At 42.2% G+C, this 24,056-nt stretch overlaps 1 protein-coding gene across 10 annotated transcripts in view; it reads right to left on the reverse strand.

Moving 5' to 3' along the window:
• Positions 1-731: 731 nt before the first annotated feature.
• Positions 732-24,056, reverse strand: part of SHROOM4 (shroom family member 4) — a 200,192-nt gene continuing 176,867 nt past the window's right edge. For 8 of the 10 annotated variants that reach the window (XM_082445089.1, XM_082445093.1, XM_082445096.1 and 5 more), the window contains 5 exons: positions 11,146-11,952; positions 7,448-7,597; positions 6,390-6,570; positions 2,638-2,907; positions 732-1,717 (listed from right to left, as the gene is read on the reverse strand). In XM_082445089.1, coding sequence (XP_082301215.1) covers positions 1,448-1,717; positions 2,638-2,907; positions 6,390-6,570; positions 7,448-7,597; positions 11,146-11,952 — 1,678 coding nt within the window. In that variant the 3' untranslated portion in view covers positions 732-1,447. The remainder of the gene's footprint in view (positions 1,718-2,637; positions 2,908-6,389; positions 6,571-7,447; positions 7,598-11,145; positions 11,953-24,056) is intronic. The other 2 variants (XM_082445091.1, XM_082445090.1) reach the window with 2 other exon arrangements.

Genomic DNA, 24,056 nt, shown 5'->3' on the forward strand with positions numbered 1-24,056 from the left:
AGCATTCATTATTTGTGTGCCTAAGATCCCGGCTGGATTATAACTTGCTCTGGGGGGCTGGCCCTGGCTGGAGCTTCCAGCTACCATGAATTTCGGTTCCTCAAGCCAGGCCACAGGATAAGAAAACAATTAGATAGAGGAGCTCTTCCTGAGCTCACCTCTACGCCTTCCTTAGCTTGGAAATGGTAGAGAAATGGGTGAACCTTTGTCCCTTTCAGATTTCTTTGGTTTCAAGAAAAAATAAGCAGCAGTTGAAGCCTGTTGGGGAACTCTAAGCTCATGGTCATCCAGACTTCAAGGGAAGTATATGGCCAGGCCACAGTGGGGAAACTCTGAGTTTGAAGTGAGAAATCCTTCCTTAGACACTTGTTAGCTATGGTGGGAAGAATTCAAGGCCTTGGCACTTGCTTACCTAGCCATGGTGAATTCAGGCTGATCTGCAGACAATGCTTTCCTTCTGGGCTAACTTTTCCCTCTCCAACTCCCCTCTTCTTACCTTATTAGTTAAAAAAGAAAAAAAAACCCATCAAGACATAAAAATAAATAAAATCAAAAGGCCATTTAAAATATAACAACAACCCCCTCCCCCCAATAATAAAACATGTATCCAGAAGTCAGCTTTAGTAGAGCTATTCATGGCCCATAGTGTGAAGCCCTTAGGGTAGGCACCTGTAACTCCCAGCAGTGAGAAGGCAAGATGAAACAGGAAGTGGTAGGCCAAAGTCTTAGGACAGGAGGAGGGCCACACTAGCTGGGGCTGAAGATAGGCCTCCTCCCCCTCAACTAGATAATGGGGAAGGCAGGGGTAGAGCCAGTTTGTTTAAGCATAGCTCCCTCTAGCAGGGTATCAGGCGATTCCCAACCTTTGCTCACATTCTGTTAAATGTCATTTCTCCTTCTGTGCTTCCTACTGCAAAGCTGGGGTGAGGCCCTGAAGCTGGTGGTAGGTGAATGCCCTCAAGACAGCCAGATCTCTGTGGGAAATGGCTGGGCCACGAACCCTGGGGAAGACTGGAGCTGCACAGGCAACTTCTCTCTGAGAGAGACTTCAAAGGCTGATGATGGTGTGGGTGGGTGGCTGAGTACATGATGTTCCCGGTGTCCTAGTACAAAGAATAATGAAGGCACTTTGTTGCTCCTGTGTGTGGTGAATGCTTGGCCGTGCAAACTGTGGGAAGGAAAGTGTGGTTGTATGATCACACTTTGCTGCAGCTCCTGCTTCTTGCTTCTACTCCCTTGGGTAGAAGCTTGGGGCCTCCCCAGGTCCTCTTAGCTGGTTGGGAACACTGCTAGGTTAAGGGGCAGTGAGAGACATCCAGGGTAGAGAATATGGAACAAACTGCTAACTAACTAACTGTTATCTACTTGCTAACAAAGTGCTAACAAGGATTGAAAGCGCTTCCCATTATGGCGGGGCAGGGATGGTGTAGGCAGTCTGCTGGTGGAATTAGAAATTACTGGGCCCCAGGAGTAGGCTCTCCCTGAGACATTTGAGTTGCTCTTCCCCGAGCTTGATCTTCTCTTCCAGCTCTCGCTGTTCAATGATGAGAGCAGATTTCATCTTCACAAAGTGCTGGTAATCTTGGAGCTGGTCCTGAGGCAGATAGCGGGAGACCATACCAAACACCAGCTTCTCCCGGCGCTCCATGTGCTCCTTCAGCTCCTTGGCATCTGCCAACTGCCCTGTCAGCTGCTGCTTCTTCTCTATCAGCACCAACTGGGGAAGCAGAAGACCAATAAGGGCTATATCCCAATGACCAGTCATCTGCCCGACCCAGTGCTCCACCAGTGATGCTCCCACAAAGCCACTAGCCCCTCTGCTCAGTGATCAGTCCTACATTTCTTGCCCTGAAGTCCACCTTCATGCAAAAGCCTTTCTTTCCTGTAGCAAGGGGAGGATAAACATGACAGCAATTCTGGATGGGGGATGAGCAATCACCTCTTTCTATCGCTAAACTGTTGTTAATCTGTGGACCACCACTGGGATTGGGGTGGGGGAAGGCTCTGACAAAGCCAGCTCGTACACCTTCCATCTGGTAAAAAAACCATCGCTGTGACGATGCTTCCAAAACAGTGTGTGTCTCTGTGTGAGTGTGTGTGTGTGTGTGTGTGTGTGTGTGTGTGTATCCATGTGTGTATGCACAAGCATATGTGCCTTTCACTGTGGGTTCAAATTTGTATCCAAGAACCACTTGGATAGAAAAAGGTAATGCCATTTGGGTTCAGGAATTACGCAGAGCGTCCCAACCTATGAAATTGACAGACTCCCAATCTCAACTACTTGCTACTATTACTACTACTACTACTGGCAGCTAGCAATGATTTAGTGTTTATCTTGTTCCAGGCTCTGTTTTAAGTCATTAACATGGATTATCCAATTTAAGTTTCACAACCCCATGAGGTAGGTAGTGTGTTTACCCTATTTTTGAAGGGATGGAGACAGAGTAAGGTTAAGTGAATTGCCCACAATCACACAGTTACTTAGTGGTAAAGCCAAAATTTCCACTTAAAAGCCAGTGCCCACACTATTCACACTATGCTCTGCTGCCTCCAGACTAGCCAAACTTGAAAGAGGGATCCCTGGGAAGAAGCAGATGGCACTTCCCTCCATCCACACCCCGGAGACCTCAATCCTACCTTCTCCTGGTTGGCCTCTGAATCGATGCTGTTGAGAGCATTTTCCACACGGGCCAGTCGACCAGAGAGTGACAGCAACAGGTTGACTACTTTGTCCAGGTCCCCAATAAACAAACGGTATTTTTCAAACTCATTGGATTTGCAGACGGCTTTTAGGTTGGTCTCCACCTCCTCCCCAAGGGCAGAATTGGCAGTGATGTCCTCCAGCAATCCTCGCTGGGCCTCCTGCAGGACAGAAAGTTTTCTGCCAATGCTTTCGATGAGCTGAATCTAGGAGAAATAAACAGGAGAAGCAAAGGGTGAGAATGGGGACTAACAGAAACGGATCTGTGCCTGGAACCTCTGTTTTGAGATCTAAATAACCGAAGGCGGGCTCTACGCTAGTCACTGGAAACAAAGGAAACCTGAGCAAGTCGTGAGCAGTTCCAGTTTTCTGGACAGGCACCTTCTTTCCCATCTCTTCAGATATGCTAGGAATCTCTGTCACCACCAAACTTCTTGGCATTAGATGAGTGGTACCCATTGGCTAGTTCTCGTTTGCCAAATGTAACTTACTAAATACTTGCTGAGGCTATTTAATAAACAGGAATGCTTGTGAGAGCATAGGTAAGAAAAGCACTGCCATCAAGTGTTTGCCTATTACTTCATTCATTCTCCTTCAATCCATTTCAGTACCTCTGATGTTGATGACACTGTGCTAGATCTTCCCCGACTCAGCTTGGCTTTTGAGGCCTTTTGGATAAAAGTGTGAGTCCTGGAGTCACAATGACTAGGTTTGACTGCTAGCTCTGCCACTTCCTAGCTGTGTGACCTTAGGTGAATTTCTTTATGGAGTTTTACTTTCTTTATCTGCAGAATGCGGTAACTGCAGTACCTACTTCACTGAATTGTAATAAGGGTTCAATGAGATAATGCATGCCAAGGGTTTAGCACAGACTAAGTGCTCAATAAAAGCAGCTGCTATGATTATGATTCAGTCTGGCCTCACCCTACCATTCTAATCTCACTCCTCAGAACCTCTGAGGATTAGCCCCTCATGCTGTGTTTACAACCCTCATTCTTATATTCCTGATTTGCTTATGCAGTTCTGCCAGCTCTTTATCTCTTCCTTCACTTTGGCTATTCCCATTCTTTCTTCAGAGCCCAGCTTTGCCCCTACCCTCCCTGCTGGAAGCCCCTGCCCCCATAACTCCTCTCTCAATGATCTTTTTCCTTTCTAAACTCTCCAGTCTTTTAGAATGAGAACCCTTGAGTGTAATTTGAGGTTGTTCACTTTCTGTTTCCTGTGTGTGCATCTGATCCCTCTCCTACCACTGATTGTGAGTTTCTCAAGGGAAGGACTGCTTGTGTCTTATGATTTGTCTCCCCTATAGGTGTAGCCAGTTGTGGGACTGCACTCACAGGAAGGTAGTGTGGTAGAGTGCAGTTTTAGAGTCAGAGATGCCTGGATTCCAATTCCACCTCCTCTAAACTGTGTGACCTTGGGCAAGATACCCAATCCCACTGAGACTTCTGTTTCCTCATCTGTAAATTGGAGAAGTGCCCCCCCCACCAACCCTCCATTGTTGTGAGGCTTAGATGAGATCATAGAAGTACTTAGTATTGTGCCTGGCACATTAAGTGCTCAATATATGTATATTGATGCTGTTACTACTACTACTACTACTACTACTATTACTACTACCACCACCACCACCACCACCACCACCACCTGGCACTCTGAGCTAATGGATACCTGTCTAGCTGCAAGGTCCTGACAAGAATAGACCTGTCCCAGGTTGCTCCCTGCCTTTGCAGTCAGTATTGCATTATGGTCAATGGCATGGACTCTAGTGCCAGACTACCTGGGTTTGAACCCCGGCTCTGCCACAAAGTAATGGTGTAAACTTGAGCAAGTTACTCAACCTCTCTGTGCCTCAATTTCACCATCTAAAAGATGGCGTAACAATATTACTTATCTCATAGTGTTGTTATGAGAATGAAATGAATTAATACATACTACATGCTTAGAATAGTGTCTTCTATATAGGAAGTATGCTTCAGTGTTTTATTACTATTCCTGCTCAGGCACTCTGGGAGCATAAGCTTGTAGTTAGGTAGAGTATGTTCTTTTCTCGTCCTTTATTTAGAGATGTCCGAGGTGACAAAGGACAAGAGAGCCTGCTCTGGGTCTGGGCCAGGTGTCATAATTCAGAACTGGTCAAAAGTCAGGAGCTCACCATGATCTTAGTGTAAAGTGTAATAGGTTTACATTTAGGGAAATTTCCAAAACCCACTGGAAATTAAGGATCAATGATATGAACGAGGCAACACAATTAGATGCCAAGAAGCTCCAAGTTATATCCGCACCCTCTGCTTTCCCAAACAAAACTCAGTGCCAGGGACAAGGGAGGGCTGGGGGCCAAATGATCAACTTGGAAAATCACCTACCTACCCCCAGCTCCTCTTAGGTCCCATAGATCTGGAAGGAAGAAAGTGGACAGAGCCCTTTGTTTCTCAGCACTTGGGCTTTATAACCTGAACTTCAACTCTGGGGAAAGGGTAGTGGATAGAGCTGTAGAGTCATCACAGACCCAGCTAGAGCTGAGTGGCTTTTCTGGGATATTACAAATTGGTGACCTTCCTCACCTATTTTCCTCAGAGACAAAAACTGTCTTAGCCCACCCACAATCACTTCAAGTCACTATCTGCTGTTCTGTGCTTTGCCATTTCTGATCATGTCTCTCTTCTCCTCATCAGACATTTATTAGGTTTGCTCCTAATAAAAAAATCCTGAGTGAGCCAGGAGCAGCCCTGTCATACTTAGGAAACATGGAATCCAAGGAAGCAGGCACCTGGATCAATAAAACTTTGATGCCACCATGCTTCCTATTCTTTCCCTGACATTTTGCTTCAGATTGGAAAGTGGTGGGGGTCTCTTGCAAATGGCCTTGAGCTTTTGTACAGGTCATGTCCTGAATAAGAAATATGGGCAGAAGAGCAATTTGCATTGAGTTCAGATGTCTACAAAGTGGTAAATTGGGCCTTTGAGGTTGCCATGGAAACCCTATTTGCTTATGAAATAAAAGGGGTAAGTGCAGGGAGGGCAAAGTGATTCCAGGAATTTGATTAGAAACCCAGGCTAGTGGTACTTAGAGGAAGAAAGGGGAGGCTTCAGAACAACATCATCTCCATTTATCTATTTTAGTACTTTTAAGAGATGATTGACTATCCTTGCAAATAAATATTAAAGTTGACTGGCCTATAATTTTTCCTTTTCTTTCTTGGCCAGTCTGCTCTCTCTTTGAAGGTTACACAGAATAAAATGAATGGCTGCCATTGGTTAGAGCTCACTGGCAAAAACTCTGATGTGCCTTGGGTAGCGAGTTACTTACAAGGCTGGCTTATTTCAGAGTAGAGAGTCAGACAGTCTTGACTTTGAGTCCTGGATCAACACTTAGTCTGTAACCCTGGGCAATCTGGTCCTCTCAACTGGTAAAAAGAAGACAGTAATGTCTATCTTATAGAGTTGGTTTTAGGATTTGAGAGACACTGTGATGATGATGATGATTACTATACTATTATTTCTATTATTGACTGGATCAAAGAGAGACTGGAGTTGCATTTGTGAGAAACCCAGACAGGCTATTTGATTTCCATATTGAAAATACAGGAATGTACCAAGATATTCTGGAGAGTGTAGAGGGCAGGTCAACCTCCAGACACACTCAAGCTAAATGCAGTAAATCTCTAAGGCATGCCAAAAACTTCACCTTTTTTTGAGCCAGTTCGTGGTCAATTTCCTCCTCTCCCAGGCCCATCTCTGCCATCTCGGGTTGGTCTTTCAACTTGTTCAGCAGCTCTGCTTTGGCCACAGAAATATTGTAATAAGCTGAATAAGAGGTAGGGATCCCTGGGGCACCCTGAGGAGGTGAGAAGTGCTGAAACTCTTGTCTGTGGAAACAAAAAATGACCATTTGAGCACCTCTGTTGACAGCCTGCTGACCTTTCTGCTTCTTAATTTCCCCATTTATAAAATGGGACCCTGCTTCACCAAGGAGTTATAAAATAAGGAAATAATGGACGGGGAGGCACTGTTCAAACATAAACAGGCCATGTGAAGGCTCTCTAGAAACCAAGTCAAGGCCAACTTTAAGAACTTAGAAGGCTATTTCTACATCCCTGACTTCCACAGTTGGGGGGACTTCTTTAGAGATCAATGGGTTTGGTCATTAACACCCCAATAAAATCCAAAAAAACTAGCAGGCCCCTAAAGTTCCAGGCTTCTGATCATCAATGATTCCCCTTGGTTCAGGGTTCCAGTATATGGATCCCGCGGGAGGGGTTAGGTGGTAGGGACATGTCTGAGACCTTAGCTATTTGTCCTCTAAGACTGTTGGGCTCCATCCTACCCATCCTGGATGCCAGCCCGACCTGGCTCTGTCTAGTCTGCTTGCTTACAAAGGCACCCCATGGCTTTCCTGGACACGCTCATCATTTCGCCTTTCCTGGTGGTGCCACTCCTGCTTGAAATAACCCCTCCATTGCATCTCTCCCACAGCAAAGAGGTCACCCATGACCTCAGCAGTGGTCACCGTGTTGGAGGCTGAGTTTAGCACCCCTGCCAGAGAGACTTGTCACGGCCCACCACATCTCTCATGAACTCTTCTGAGATTGCCTGAGGTGGGGCAGGCCTTTGGCCTGAGAAGGGATAACATCTCTCAACTTCTGGCATATCCCCAATGGTCCCAGCCTCCTCCATGGTTGCAGAATGAAATGGGGGGAAATGGAACCAGTGGTGCCCAGGGGCTTGACCAGTGTAACAGCAGACCCTGTTGTCTTGGGTTCACTGAAGCCTGCGGGGTTGAGGTGCTGCTTCTCGGAGCCCCAGCCCATGAAAGAGAACTGCTCCTCAGGAAAGAAGTAGCTCTGGCTCCATGCTGGCTTAGGTTTGGACTCTTCTGCCATCAAAGCTTCTGGTCTAATGTGAGGAAAGAAATGAAATGCTTCAATGTTAGGGTTCAGTGATGGAGGGGCAAATAATTCCGCCTATGGTTTATGTAAGGGGGAGACCCACCCCCACTATGTTCTTGTTGCCTCCCAGCCATCCCTAACCTCCACCTGTCTGTGTCACTGCCCCTTCACTAACCTCTAGCTGTTTGAAAGGAAAAATAGGAGAAACTCATTAGTCACTTTTGCAGCTATTTGCAGCTCTAAGATAAAGGTCAAAAATAATGGGTAAAAGGCTCCACAGCTATTTACTGATTCATGCTATGCTGTCTCCTAATTCATCACACAAAAGAAATTTGGGCATGCCAATATCGCTCATCCTAGGTATTCATTTTACATGGAGGTTTTTAAGCTGATAGCACTGATAAAAGAGCACTACTAGCTAACATTCACATAGTGCTTACTATGCCCAGGAGCTGTCCTAAGATATGTGTGTGTGTGTGTGTGTGTGTGTGTGTGTGTGTAAATAGAGACATAAAATGTAATGCTCATGACAACCATTTTATGGATAAGGAACATGAGGCACTGAGAGGTAAAGTGACTTTCCCGGGATCACGACAGTAAATGGCAGACCTGTGATTTAGACCTAGGTGACCTAACTCCAGAATCTGTGCTTTTCGCCACTATACTATACTGCCAAAGGGTCAACTTGACATCACATAAAACCCTGCGTGTAAGGAATTTTCTGGCTGGACTGTTTCTATGTTAGCAGAGAAGAGAGAACATTCTGGAGGAAATATAAATGTATGAATTTAGGGAATTCCTACCTATAAGAAAAATATTTAGGGGCATGTGTGCGAGTTGAAAGAAAGTACTGAAAGAAAGCACAGAATTTTTTTTAAAGAAAGGATGTGGCTATCTGTCAATTATATCTCAATAAAACTCGAGAAAAATTTTGAAAAAGGATGTGCTAATTAGAGACTCAGTTCCCTAGCAGACATGGCCCTGTACTATATTATAGTGTATCATATCAGGCACTGTGTTCTAGGGCTCCTTTCCTCATACTCTCCATTAATAGGGCAGAGGTTATAGGAGATCCATGAGAACATAATTTGACCTTGATAATGAACTTTGTTGCAAAAATAAGATTCCTTCTCCAGAGCACTGAGAGAAAATGCAGAGTCCATAAAGCAAACTATACCTGTAACTGAATCAGAGTTATCAGATTTAACCAATGCTCAATAATTTCACTCACCTGCTTCTACATGTATCCTGACATTTTGTAACTAAAGAGTATGTGGGTTACAGAGAGACTCTAGTTTAACGTGGCTGAAATTAGGATGTCTTTTTTTTTTTTTTGCATTTTAGATTCAAAATATTACACATCTACTTGCCCTTAACACTACTTTCCCTTACAAAACCTTAAAGGCACTTCCTGCTGGGTAGAACCCTGTGCTCTCTGAGGGTCTGGAATAGGATCTTCTTGAGGAGCCCAGAGATCCTGGGGTGATGTAGTTGGCACAGTGAGCCAGACTATCTGGGTTCTGGCTACCTGTGATCTTCTGCAACTTAATTTATATCCCTGTGCCTCACTTTTCTCATCTAAAAACTGTAGGAAACTAATGGTATCTATTTCATAGGCTTGTTGTAAAGATTAAATCAGTCAATACACAAATGTGCTTAGAACAATACTTGGCACATAGTAAAGAGGCAAAAAATATTAGCTATGTCGGGAATGATGTTTTTCCTTAAATCTCCATCACTCAAATAAGCATCTATAATTGATTTTTTGCAGCCACAAGCCAGGCTTGTGTGCAAACAAATGTTTCCCCTTGCATCCCATAGTCATTAAAAAAAAAAAAATCTGTGGAACAAGTTACAAGATCTCTAGTAATAGCAATTTCCTTCTCTCTGGACAAGGTGCCAAGATGAATGGAGGTACATAAAGAAGGAAGGACTAGGAGGCTGAAAGGGGTAAGCCTGGGGCCTGTAACTACTACCTCTGGTACACATTGCCTTCTAGGGGGCAGGAGGTCTAAGTAAAGGCCTGGCTACTGCAGGAACCAGATCTCCCTGAGAGAGGCTGCCTGGGATGGCAAAAGAAGCATGGATTTTGGAGTAAGATCTGGCTTTGAGTCTTTTCTGTGTAATTGAGTTAGGTAGTCCCTTATTTTACTCAGCTTTAGTTTCCGCATCTGTCAAATGGGGATAATAATGGCCCATAGGGCCGTTGGGAGAATTCAATGAAATAATAGATATAAAATGACTAGCAGTGTCTGACACATATCAAATGCTTAATACGTGATCATTCATTCATTTATTCATTCTTTCTTCAGAAATAGTAAGTGCCTACTATGTGCTAGGTTGCCTTCCCTTCTCTCTGCTGTGATAGGTAACAATCCACAGTCACTTTCCACAAATGTTTTCTAATTACAATAAGAATACTCCCCAGCTAGATGGGCAGCTTGAGAAGCAGACACTAGGGATCTGACAAGAAATTCTCATAGTGTCTGGGAGCCAGGCCCTATAAGTGCTGTGCCTGTGGCACCTTAGGCTGGAAAACTTGTCAACTAGCTCCAGATAGCCAAGTAATGGATTTGTCCGTCAGTAAAAGACACAATAACAAGGTACTTCTAATAGCAACAAGTCTCAGACAAGTTCCTTCTGTAAAGGTATTTAAAGAAAGCCCTGAAAGGATAGACACCTGCCGCTCATCCCCATCCCCAGCAGAGAGTGGGTGGAGCTCTCTACAGGAGGATTGGCAGAGCCGAAAGCCAAAGCTCTTTTGTTTTGGAGCAAAGAGGACAACCACACATTGTGGGGCACACCAATGAGCATTGGCACAGTGAAGGGAACAGTTCTGTGGCCAGAGTACACTCCTTCTTCGGCCTCTCTGCCCAGACAGCTGACCCTGTCAACTACCACTTTTGGTACTACCATTTGCCCACTGAAGCAAATGCAAAGAGGCAGAGGAAACAAGGGTGGGGGTGATGGAGAAAGTGGAAGATGAAAAGAATGCCTTTGGCTGCTGTAAGGAATGGTCAGGGCATAAAGCATCCAACCCCAGGAACACCTTTGATGCTGGGGGTGGGGGAAGAGTTTAGAAGCTCAGACAGATCCTAGAGCAGAGGCAGGTCAGGTTGTGAGCTGGCCTCTTGTTCTAGAGAGCAAGCAGCAGAAAAGGCAGAAAAGGACCTGAGCCAGGCTTCTGGAAAAGGCCAAAAGGCAATAAGGGTTTAATGCCTTATTGCTCAGGGGCCAGAAACTGATGCATACCTTAAAGACAAACTAGAAAAAAATAAATATAGTACCTTGATAGTGATATTTAGGGATAAGAACATCAATGACATTTACTGAGTACCTACTATGTGCTAAATATGGGGCTATGTCTTTTACGTGGGTTATCCTCATATTCACAACAACCATGTATCATCATGCCCATTTTCCAGGTGAGAAAACTGAGGCTGGAAATAGTTTAATTGACCAGCCCAAGGTCACGCAGCTGGCAAATGGTGAAGGTGGAATTCAAACTCATGCTGCCACCTCTTCAGGGACCTAACATCTTTCATAAGCACTTACTTGGGGGAATCAGTGGTCTCCTGCTCTGATGTTCTCCAAAGCCCACCAATGCCATAATAGCAAGGGGGCAGAGCCTTCTCAGCTTGAGATCCCAAATGGCCCCTTACTGGAGGCAGGAAATCGCTGGAATGGAGAGCAAAAGACTCTTGCTCTGCTGGAAGGCTTTGTGAGCTCTGCCTTGAAGCCTCCAGGTGGCCAAAGCCCAGCGGTTGGGGCTGCTCCAGGACCTCCTCAGGATTGAGGGCACTGGAACCAGTGGTTTCTGAACTGAAATACTGGGGTGGCAACTCTTCCTCCTCCCCCTCCTCCTCCTCCTCCACCCCCTCTTCCTCTTCTTCCTCTTCCTCCTCCTCTTCCTCCTCCTCTTGCTGCTGCTTTTGCTGCTTCTGCTGCTGTTGCTGCTGCTGCTGGGCTGCACGAAAGAGCCTGTACTTCTCCCAGTTGGGAGGAGGAGGGCGAGGAGGAGGAAAGGCCTTCTTCCTGGCACCCAGAGGATCTGGCTGGATCTCATCAACTTTGGTAAAGAGCTCCTTCCTATGCTGCCCCCAGGCCCGGGAGCTCTGAGGATCCAAGCTGATGTGGCTCTCTGAGAAGGCCCGGCTGCGCAGTGGGCGGGGCATGGAGGCTAGGGAGCTCTCCTCTTCATAAATGGAGGTTTCCTCTGGTTTTTTTGAGGAGTGCTTGAAGTCTCCAAGGAGGTCAAGAGAAGAGATTGCTCGGTAGCTTGACAAGTCCAGTGCTGGGTTCTCAAAGCAAGGATGGAAGGGGGTTGCCCATGAAAAGCTAGCCTTGGAATGAGCCATTTCCCTGCAAAACAGCAGATAAAGGTTGTATAAAGCAAGCACGTTGCAGATGGTCCCATAATTTTGGATAACATCATTTACATAAAATTTAAAATGGCCACAAAACAATATAATATTGGTAGTAAGTGTAGTAATAATAATATATGATATATAATATTGATAGCTAACACTTACTGAGTGCATACTAAGTGCCAGACACTGTTTTAAGTGCTTTCCATGTCTTAACTTATTTAATGCTCACAATAACCCTAGGAAGTAGCTATTATTATTGTCCTGATTTTATAGCTGGGGAAACTGAGGCATGGGCAGGTTAAGTCATTGCTCAGGGTCATAAAGCTGGTAAGTGGCAGAGCTAGGATTTGAACATGGAGAGTCTAGCTCCAAAGTCTGGATATACACACCACCCCACTCAGATTGAATGTGCTGTGTTCTGGGGCTTGCAAGTGTGGTTATCTTGCTACATCTGTTGTTTTTGTTTTGTTTTTAATTATGAAACATTTCAAATGTTTAAAAACATACAGAGATTGTTATAATAAATATTCATGTTCCCACCTACTGCCCACAATTAGCACATTTTAATACTTTACCATCTATGCTTCATGAATTTCTAAAATAATAATATCCTTTGTTTCACTCCCCACTTCTATTCCCCTGCTGCCTCTCTACATGCAAGCTATATCATGAATTTGGCATGTATATTTTCTGTCCATGTTCTTATACTTGTACCAAAAAACATCGAGCAGGCCATTCACAAATATCTGCTGTTTTGGATTTAAAATATATCCTTCTAATGCAATTCCAATCAGAATTCTCACCAGGACTTTTTAACTTTGTATAGAATTTTTGTGTTAACTTGCAAAATAAAGCAGGATATGGTAGTCCCCATTTGTCCGCTGTTTCACTTTCCAAGGTTTCAGCTACCTGTAGTCAACCACAGTCCAAAAAATAGTAAATGAAAAATTCCCGAAATAAACAATTCATAAGTTTTAAAGTGCACACTATTCTGAGTAGTGTGATGAAATCTCCCGCCATCCTGCTCCATCCTGCCCAGGACTTAAATCATCCCTTTGTCCAGCGGATCCCACCCATTAGTCACTTAGTAGCTGTCTAGGTTATCAGATGGACTGTCACAGTGTCACAGTGCTTGTGTTCAAGTAACCCTTAGTTTACTTAATAATGGCCCCAAGGCCTAAGAGTAGAGATGCTGGCAATTTAGATCTGCCAAAGAGAAGCCGTAAAGTGCTTCCTTTAAGTGAAAAGGTGAATGTTCTTGACTTAATAAGGAAAGGGAAAAAATCATATGCTGAGGTTGCTAAGATCTATGGTAAGAACGAATCTTCTATCCATCAAATCATGAAGAAGGAAAAAGAAATTCGTGCCTGCTGTCATACCTCAAACTGCAAAAGTTACAGCCAGAGTGCATGATATGGGCTTAGGTAAGATGGAAAGGCATTAAATTTGTGGATGGAAGACATGAACAGAAAGCATGTTCCGACTGACAGCAACGTGTTGCGCCAGAAAACATGGAGCCTATACGAAGACTTCAGCAAGGGATTCCCTGAAACAAGTGACTTCAGCCATTTACTCCAAGTAAGGGATGATTACAAAGATTTAGGAATAGGTTCAGACTGAACAACAGGAAAGTTACTGGAAAGGCTGCATCTGTCAATGAAGAAGCCACTGCCACGTTTCTGGCAGAGTTGAGGAAGTTGATCAAGGAGAGAGACAGAATTCATATAACTTTTATTATAGTATATTGTTATAATGTTCTATTATATTATTAGTTATTACTGTTAATCTCTTACTCTACCTAATTCACAAATTAAACTTTATCATCGGTATGTATGTATTTAAAAAAAACAGTATATATAGGGTTCAGTACTATCTGTGGTTTCAGGCATCCACTGGGGGTCTTGGAATATATCTCCCACAGATACATGGGGACTACTGTGTAATAAAAAACATATTTTGTGACAGAAGAAATGGGGGGGTAAGTAAGGCATAAAGCATAATATAAAGCAATTATAATTAAAACTGTTTTACTGACTAATAGAACATAATTGAAAGTCCAGAAACATATCAAACTACTTATAAAAATGTCATATATAATTCACCTTCCATAACAAGAAGATAAAGATTATTTAATAGATATTTTTGAGACAATTGCAGAGCAGTGTTATTTGGAGCTGCACCATATATTATATACCAAAATAAATTTCAGATTCAAGAGTTAAGGGTGTGTGTGTGTGTGTGTATAAAATTTTAATATGTGTTATATGTGTATATATGTATATATATATTATATACTTATAAGAAAAAACTATCAGAAAACTTAAAAACTATGACTTGTGAGGTGAAATAAGACTCATAAGTAATAGAAAAGTATATGCAAGGAAAACAAGTCCAGGTTTATTTAAATATGTATAAAAAGTTAAACTTCTGTATAATAAAGAGGGACCAAAGCAAAGGACATCTCTTTAATCTCTGAGTTTAAAGAGTTAAGCCCTCTAAACCAGAAGATCTGGTTTCCTGCTGTAGTCTGTGAGCAATCAGCATCATGCTAAGTACTGCCTAGTGACAGGAAATTCCAGCAGTTCAATTAAATCATCAGACAGAATATCCATTCAGTAGTCACGTTGAAGACTGAGAATATTTCCTCAAAAAATAATAATACACATAATGGTGGCCCAGGTCAGATAGAATGGAAAGCAAAATCTCCTTCATTCCCCTCATCTGCAGTCCGCATCCTGGCTAGCTCATCCCTCATGTGGATCAGAAATTCATAGCCACACATCCCCATTCTCTTCTCATTTGGACCTTAGCCCACCTATAGCTCCTTAAGATTATAATAATCCCTTGTGTACAAACTGTTCCACCTGGCATTTCCCCCCTCAGGAAACAAACAAAAAAGGTGGTGAGTGGGAAGTGATAGGATGATAAATGCTATCAGGCAGAGAGGCCTTTCCTGACCACCTTATCTAAAGTAGAGACAACTTATCCTTAATTATCATTTTTCTATTTTGCCTTTCTCAGAGCATACATCCCCACAAGGGCAGAGATCTTGCGTGTCTCATTCATCTGGTACCTACTGCCTGGCACATAGTACGCATTCAATAAATATTTAATAACTGAGCTAATTCCCAAAAAAACCCCAAGGACCATGATACTCATATCATAAAAAAAGTTGAATTAAAGGCAAAAAGCAATAAACAAGACAAAGAAGGGCACTATAATATTAATGATTAGAAAACACAATTAAGATCTAATTACCCTGAATCTTTATGTACCAAATAACATAGCATCAAAATTCATAAAGCAAATATATAGAAAATGCAATGGTAGAAAAAGCAGAAACAAAATATAAGACCTTTTCAGCTGATGACAATACTGTATCTAGTCACAATACAATAACACTAGAAATTAATAGCAAAATGAAAAACAAATACTTCTAGCACACAGAAAATAAAAGGGAGAAAATATCCCCCACTCTAAGTCAAAGAGGAGATCTAATCTAAAATTGTAGACTACCTAGAAAATAACAACAATGAAAATATCAGAAGCAAGAGGATGTGGTTGATTAAAGCAATGGTTAAAGGAAAATTGATAGTCTTAAATACTTATATTAATACATAAAAACAAATTAAAATAAATGAATTATGCTTTCAACAAAAGAAGTTAAGAGCCACAAAAACAGACCTAAGCAAAGCAGAAATAAAACTAATGGCAGAAGTTAATACACTAGAAAACAAATGATAGAACTAATAATTAAAGCCAAAAGCTTTCTTCAAAAGAAAATATAAAACCATAAAACAGATAAACCACTTGCTAATCTAATTAAAAACCCTAAATGCACAAAATTAGAAATGGAGAAATAACCACAGTTGCAAAGTAAATGAAAAGAGTAAGAGAACACTTTGCTCTACTCTATGAAAACAGATTTGAACACTTAGTTTTCTAGGAAAAAATAATTACCAAAACTAATTGCAGAAGAACGAGAATATCTAAACCACCAGTTATCATAGGAAAAAATTTGATAAATTTGACCAAAAAAACAGCACACTCCCATGGTCTTGTGTTAATTCTACCAACCTTCAAGGAACAGACAACCTCAATGCTATTTACGCTTTCTAGATTCTGGAATCTAGAGAATAGGGGGAGAAGAAAAGAATCCTGCATAACATCAATACCAAAACCCAGCAACTAGAACATACATAAAGGAAAACCAGAGACCATTCTCATCGAAGAATACTAATGCAAAACTCACTGTTTTTGGCATTCAAAAACATAAATATTAGAACATTAGTAGATATAAGTAATTTATTAATAAACTACCAACACATATTAAAGGTGAATGCTCAAAAAAATTCTTTCTGAGAAGGGTGCGTGATCCAAAAAGTTGGAAACCATTGGTCTGAGGCAGTTGTTCCTAATCGAAGTGGCTCTTAATTGGAATTACCTGAAGATGTTGTTTAAAATGCAAATTCCTCGGCTCCACTTCTATCAATAGAAATTGAGATTTAGTACCTCTGTGGTGGAGCCCAGGAATCTACATTTTAAACAATTTCCCCAAGGGATTCTAATACCAGTGATTCAGGGATCATACTATGGAAACAAAGGTCCAGGGTGAAAAAGATGGGAGTGTTGTGGTTTGGAGGGAGAGGTTTGGGGATAGAGTTATTTGTTCCAGTTAGGTTGGTTTCCAATCTGCACAGTATGTGTCCCACCCCTCAGCACACACATTCCTACCTTCTGTCCTTGCCTCTCCTGTTCTTCCCCACCTTCATCTCTAATCTAGATCTTATGAGATGCAGGTGGTGAAAGCAACGTCTCCAAAGCCTCAAGTTGGGCCAATGTCCTGCAGCTGTGGTGAGAAAAACCCTGCTCCATGAGAGTCATCAAATTTACCACTCTTTCCTTGCCAGGGCACAGGGAAGGCAACAGAGCAGAGCGCAAAGAACACAGTGTTAGAAAGACTTGGGTCTGAATTTCAGTAAAATTTAAAAATCTGCCTCCAGAGCCAAAAGCTGCATGACCTTGAGGAAAGTATTTAATTTACCTCAGTTTCAGTAAAATGTCTATCTTAACAAAGCTTCTGTGAGGATTAACCATATAAAATAAAAAGGACCTAGCAATGATGCTGGGTACATGGAAAAGTGATTAATAAATGACAGAACTATGCTTATTATTAGACTGAAGTCCTTACTCAGGGCCACTGCATATGGTTATGCAAACTGTGCAGTGTACAGCCTTCACTGCTCTATGCTTCAGCCCTGCTCCTTGTTCCCATCAAGGGAGTTGAACTGCACTGTCCCCTGGTTAATGTTCAGCCCTGCTCAATAGCCAAGAAACCAAGAGACCTGGGGTCCCAGCTCAGCTACATGGTTGCCGAGCCAGGAGGTCCTAGATAACCAAGGATTTTAATCCTAGGCTCATTCACTCACTCTTCTCATCTAGTAAAAGGGAGAGAGAATAAAAGGCAAGTTTAGGCTTAAAAGCAGTGTGACGATCAACAAGACTAGATATTCTATGTTGTCTTGTTTAGGTACTAATCACTTATGTCAGCATTACAGAATTTACCTCTAAGTAGCCAACTCCAGAACCAGTTGGAAGAAAAGAGCACACCCTTCTAGGGACATTCAGTACCCTGATTTATGGCACTGTGACACTATCCTGAGGCACTAGGCTCTAGCAAGGCAACCTGGAAATTGCTATTCTCTGCATCAATCCTAATTTCAAAAGCACTGCTCTCCCACCGACACAGCTTGTGTAAGGGCAGCCTGAACCTTGCAGAGTCATTTACATCAGGGGAGCAGAACTAGGCAAGACTCCAGAAAAGGGGAAGGACTGCCCTCGATGGGACCAGCTGGGCCCATGTGTGTACAAGTCATCCAAGCTGTCATTCAATATTACACTGTGCAAGGTGACCAGATCTCAGGGGAGCAAAACCCGTAGCCCTTGCTTTCCAGGCACTAATAGCTGAAGCAGACTGGTGAATGGGAGGTTTCCATTGAAGTGTGTCAGGCTCAAGCCAAGGATATTGGTCTCTAGAGGCCCTAGTTTCAAAGGGCTCAAGCCTCCTATATGCACAGAAATTTAAATCTACAACTCTTCTTTGGGATGAAGTAAGGATTCTTCCTTAGAGTGGAGGATAAGGAGCTAAATTAAGGGAAAAGAACTATGCTTTCTTACTTCTTACTTACTATGTGTCACGCACTGTTGTAGGCACTTTCATGTAGGTATTTCTATTAATCTTCACACCAGCTCATTGAAGTAATTACCATTATTGCCAGTTTGCAGGTGAGGATCCTGAGGCTTAGAGAGGGTCATTAATTTTCCCAGCTAGTAAGAAGTAGTAGTGTCCAGACTAGAACTTGCCTTATCTGGCTCCAAGGGAAATCCCACTGAAGCAAGGACTCCTGAGTTAAGGCAAAAGGTACTTGCACTACATTCATCCCCAAGGTGTTCTCAAAGACTTTAGCTCCTTGCTGAAGAGAGGGGAGGAAGCATGAAAGCTAAGACTGAGAAAGGGCTTTGTTGACACCAGCAAGGAGCCTACATCTCAAAAACAAAAGCAAATCGTGTGCCAAGTCCTGGGCTGTTCTTCTCTTTTCCTCTTGGCACAGGTTGCCTGTTCTTCTGATGAATAGATTTTCCCCTTTTGTTACAATCTTTTTTTGGGGGGGGAGGGGCTCATAGTAATTGAAAATGAAAACCAGTATTTTCAGAGACTGAAAAATCTCCTCCCGCCTCCTCCTTAGGCCTTTTGAAGTTTTCTTGTTTGGAATTTTTATTTTTAACCTCACCACAATAGCTTGGCATTCCAGGATCTCAGCAGCAAGAGTGCACAGTCCCTCTCCCCTTCCCCTTTCCTCGGCAGCCAAAAGATAAGACTGCTCCAAGAGAAACAGCCACTCCCAGCTTATTGCTGAAGGAAATATTTGCAAGATCCAGGAAGTGAGATACAAGGAGGCTACACAGGGAGGGGAGAAGGGCCCAGAGAGCTTGTTGTTGCCACCCTTCTCCGTCTCTGGGGCCACAGAACTTCAAGCAAGGAACAATTAGCCTGGCAACAGCAAAATACAAGTGGCAGGACTCACTCGGAGCCTTCTACAGCCCCCAGGAGCCTGCTGCAAAGTGTCCTTTGAAGAGATCAGAGAAGTCCTTGCTATATTGGGGCTGTCCTGGGTGAAGCTTAGATTCCTCTCTCCAATGACTCCAACTTGGAGTTTCCAAGGTCTTCCCATTACTCCTCTGAACCCTGCATAGTGTCACAGACATGGTGCTAAGGGATGGTAATGACCACTCTTGTTTACTCAGAGTCCACCATGTGTCAGGCACAGCACTGGACAGGTAACAGACTCCATCTCGTTTCACCCTGAAGACAATCTTCCAGCCTGAGTATTCTCTTGCCCACGTTAGAAATGAGACTCAGGGAGGTTAAACAACTGAGGGAACATAAAGAGAATAAGCAGCCAGGAGAAGTTACAACTAAGGTCCATCTGACTCCAATGCCCATGCTTTTGCCAGCACAACATGCTGCCTCTTCAGCATTCTCATAACCTTCTCAAGAGATTTAATAAAAGACATTTTAGGGGCACGTAACACATTGTGGAGGGGCCTGGAGGGTTTGATATCCGTGAGAACAATTTAATAGAGGATCAGGCTGGCCGAGGTTATTGAGGCTCTATTCTCTAATAGGCAGTGGTTCTGAAACTTGAACATGCATCAGAATCACCTGGAAGGCTTATTAAAACACAGTTGGCTTAGTCCTACCCCCAGAATTTCTAATTTGGTAGGTCTGGGGCAGGGTGGAGAATTTTTATTTCTAACAATTCCCAGGATGATGATGGTATTGCTGGTCCCAGATCACACTTTGAGATCCACTGCTCTAAACAGTCATTATCTACCAGGTTCCCAACTCATCAGGGTATCTTAAGAGGTATAAAGCCATTAAAAAAAACTCTCAAGGACTTCCCTGGTGGCGCAGTGGTTAAGAATCCACCTGCCAGTGCAGGGGATACGGGTTCGAGCCCTGGTCCAGGAAGATCCCACATGCCGCAGAGCAACTAAGCCCACACGCCACAACTACTGAGCCTGCGCTCTAGAGCCCGTGAGCCACAACTACTGAGCCCGTGTGCTGCAACTACTGGAGGCTGCGTGCCTAGAGCCCGTGCTCTGCAACAAGAGAAGCCACTGCAATGAGAAGAATGAGAAGTCCGTGCACCGCAAGGAAGAGTAGCCCCCGCTCACTGCAACTAGAGAAAGCCCATGCACAGCAACAAAGACCCAATGCAGCCAAAAAAAAAAAACAACAACAACTCTCAAAACTAAATGCATTTTAATTAACTATATACATACCACCCCATGTAACAAGTGCAATGAAGATTTACAAAATAAAATAATGGGATGTCCATAAAGCTCTGGGAATCCTGATGCTATTTAATGAAATTCGGTGCCCCACCATCATTAAACAATGGATGTGCCATAGGAAGGGAGCAATTTTTGTATATTTGAGTCCTCATATATACCAGATGTTAATGTACTAAATTTCGAAGACCTAAAATACAGTGGAATAGACTTAATACCAAAGTTATAAAGAACATGATTTTATCTCAGTTTAAAAGGCATTCTGGGTGCTCAATTATGAATGACAATTATTATCATAGAGTAGTTCTTTGGCATGCACGTATTTAACATTTGAGGTTTTAACCCTTTGAGAGTAGCCCTAAAGATCCATGAAGTGTAATAACTGGTCATTTTGCAAAGGGTATGAATTTGACTTGCAAGGCCTCACAATACTGGTTTGTAGGGCAAGTCACCAAGCAAAGGAGAGAGCCTAGTCAACCACTTGGCATTCCCATCTCAATGTGGCTTGATAGGTCTCTATTTGTTAACAAGGTACATAGGTGTGCAGTAACCATGGTAGAGAGAATATGTGCTTCTCTGTGAATAATGGCACTGAAATGCAAACTATTTGCAAACTAGTGCCGATGATGGAAGTGAAGAGAAATGTAACGGTCTTGAGAAAGTAATGGTTCTGAGTCAGATAATAAAATGTTCATTAGTGGGGGTGGAGAGGTTCTATGTTGTAGTAATGGTAACAAATTTGAAGATTCACAAATGTCTGGTGATGTACCCCCTCAGAAGTGTCAAGTTCTCACAGATTTAGATAAGCAGAAGTGCCGGTTGATGGAGAATTCTAGCAAAACAAATTCTAGCTAACAGAGAGATCAAGCATGTCTGGTAAGTAACACTGTCTGTCATTGGTATGGGGATTTTTCTAAAGCCCTTGATCTTTAACTTTGCAGGCCTAAATCAAACCAATGTGGGCTGCCTCTTCTTCAGATTTTCTTTTTTATTATGAATTCCAGCAACTTGACATGTACCCGAAGAACACCATGTGCATTCAACTCCAACTATTTACATTTTACCAGATGCCTTTCTGAATCTTCTTTGTGCAAGGCTACTATCAGATTCAACATGTGAGTTTAGAATTTATCCTTTTTTGTTGTTAATATTATTACAAATACCCATTTCTGTGTAAGACCCAATATTTGTATAACTGTCACTGTTAATGGCTATATTCTATTCCATCATGATGATATATTAGATTGGTAAATATTTTCCATGATTATAAATAGCACTACTTTAAATATCTTTAAAAAATTACTTTTTCCTTTTTAGGTTATTTCCTTGGGGGTATGCTGGATCAAGGAGTATGTACAAACAGTTTTGCAACTCTTGTCACATATTTCTAGACTGTCTTTTAGGAAAACTGAACCAATTTATACTGCTCCCCAAAACACATACTGTTTCCTTAAGTCTTGTCAAGATAGGGTTTTGTAATTTCCATTTATAATTTCCATTAATTGTTGATAATTTAATAAGCAGGTTGTGATACCTTGATGTTGTTTTTATTTGCACTTCTTTAATTGGTAGAGAGGCTGTACTTTTCCAGGAAGTGATTTTACTGCCTTTATTTCCTCATGTGTAAATTGGCTGTTCATTTTCCTTGCCCTTTTGTGAAGCTGAATTTGAAAGCCGACCTTCTACATCTGTATCCATTCTTTATATTTTTCGGACAGTCAACTGTTATCTGTGATGCTGACCCCAGACATTTTCCTCATTCTGCTATTTAGCTTTTTATTACATTTTGTTGTACAAAGGTTTCTTCCCCCAACTTTTAAATATTTGAAACCATCCATCTTGTCTCTGATGATATCCCCCGTTTAACAGGCACAAATTTATCTTCCATCCATAGCTGGAAGGAATATGCTGTTCCATTGGTCTGCTTTCTGAAATTTACTACAGAGTACTGTATGCACTGTGGCTCTAAGTTAATTATTCTCCATATTGATACCTACAGTTCCCAACATTTATTGAAGACAGATGATTGCTTTCCGCAGTTCACGGTTGCATCCAGTGTGCTCTATAGTCTTACTATCTGTTCCTAGAATCTCTCTTTTTTATTTAATTTCACTGTTTGACTTTTTTTCAACCCACTATCATATGGTTTTAATGACTGTCACTTTATGACAGACTTTAAAATCTGATAGGGTAAGTCTACCACCATTACCTTTTTTTTTTTAACATCTTTATTAGAGTATAATTGCTTTACAATGGTGTGTTAGTTTCTGCTGTATAACAAAGTGAATCAGCTGTACATAAACATATATCCCCATATCTCCTCCCTCTTGCGTCTCCCTCCCACCCTCCCTATCCCACCCCTCTAGGTGGACACAAAGCACCGAGCTGATCTCCCTGTGCTATGTGGCTGCTTCCCACTAGCTATCTATTTTACATTTGGTAGCGTATATATGTCCATGCCACTCTCTCACTTAGTCCCAGCTTACCCTTCCTCCTCCCCGTGTCCTCAAGTCCATTCTCTACGTCTGCGTCTTTATACCTGTCCTGCCCCTAGGTTCTTCAGAACCATTTTTTTTTTTAGATTCCATATATATGTGTTAGCATACGGTATTTGTTTTTCTCCTTCTGACTTACTTCACTGTGTATGACAGTCTCTAGGTCCATCCACCTCACTACAAATAACTCAATTTTGTTCCTTTTTATGGCTGAGTAATATTCCACTGTATATATGTGTCACATCTTCTTTATCCATTCATCTGTCAATGGACACTTAGATTGCTTCCATGTCCTGGCTACTGTAAATAAAGCTGCAATGAACATTGTGGTATGTGACTCTTTTTGAATTATGGTTTTCCCAGGGTATATGCCCGGTAGTGGGATTCCTGGGTCATATGGTAGTTCTATTTTTAGTTTTTTAAGGAACCTCCATACTGTTCTCCATAGTGGCTGTATCAATTTACATTCCCACCAACAGGGCAAGAGGGTTCGCTTTTCTCCACACCCTCTCCAGCATTTGTTGTTTGTAGATTTTCTGATGATGCCCATTCTAACTGGTGTGAGGTGATACCTCATTGTAGTTTTGATTTGCATTTCTCTAATAATTAGTGATGTTAAGCAGGTTTTCATGTGCCTCTTGGCCATCTGTATGTCTTCTTTGGAGAAATGTCTGTTTAGGTCTTCTGCCTATTTTTGGATTGGGTTGTTTGTTTTTTTTAATATTGAGCTGCATGAGCTGTTTATATATTTTGGAGATTAATCCTTTGTCCGTTGATTCGTTTGCTAATATTTTCTCCCATTCTGAGGGCTGTCTTTTCATTTTGTTTGTAGTTTCCTTTGCTGTGCAAAAGCTTTTAAGTTTTATTAGGTCCCATTTGTTTATTTTTGTTTTTATTTCCATTACTCTAGGAGGTGGGTCAAAAAGGATCTTGCTGTGATGTATGTCACAGAGTGTTCTTCCTATGTTTTCCTCTAAGAGTCGTCCAGTGTCTGGCCTTACATTTAGGTCCTTAATCCATTTTGAGTTTATTTTTGTGTATGGTGTTAGCGAGTGTTCTCATTTCATTCTTTTACATGTAGCTGTCCAGTTTTCCCAGCACAACTTATTGAAGAGACTGTCTTTTCTCCATTGTATATCCTTGCCTCCTTTGTCATAGATTAGTTGACCATAGGTGCGTGGGTTTATCTCTGGGCTTTCTATCCTGTTACATTGATCTATGTTTCTGTTTTTGTGCCAGTACCATA

The sequence above is a fragment of the Balaenoptera physalus genome (genome assembly GCF_965194825.1).
Source record: "Balaenoptera physalus genome assembly, chromosome: X".
Lineage (NCBI taxonomy): Eukaryota > Metazoa > Chordata > Mammalia > Artiodactyla > Balaenopteridae > Balaenoptera > Balaenoptera physalus.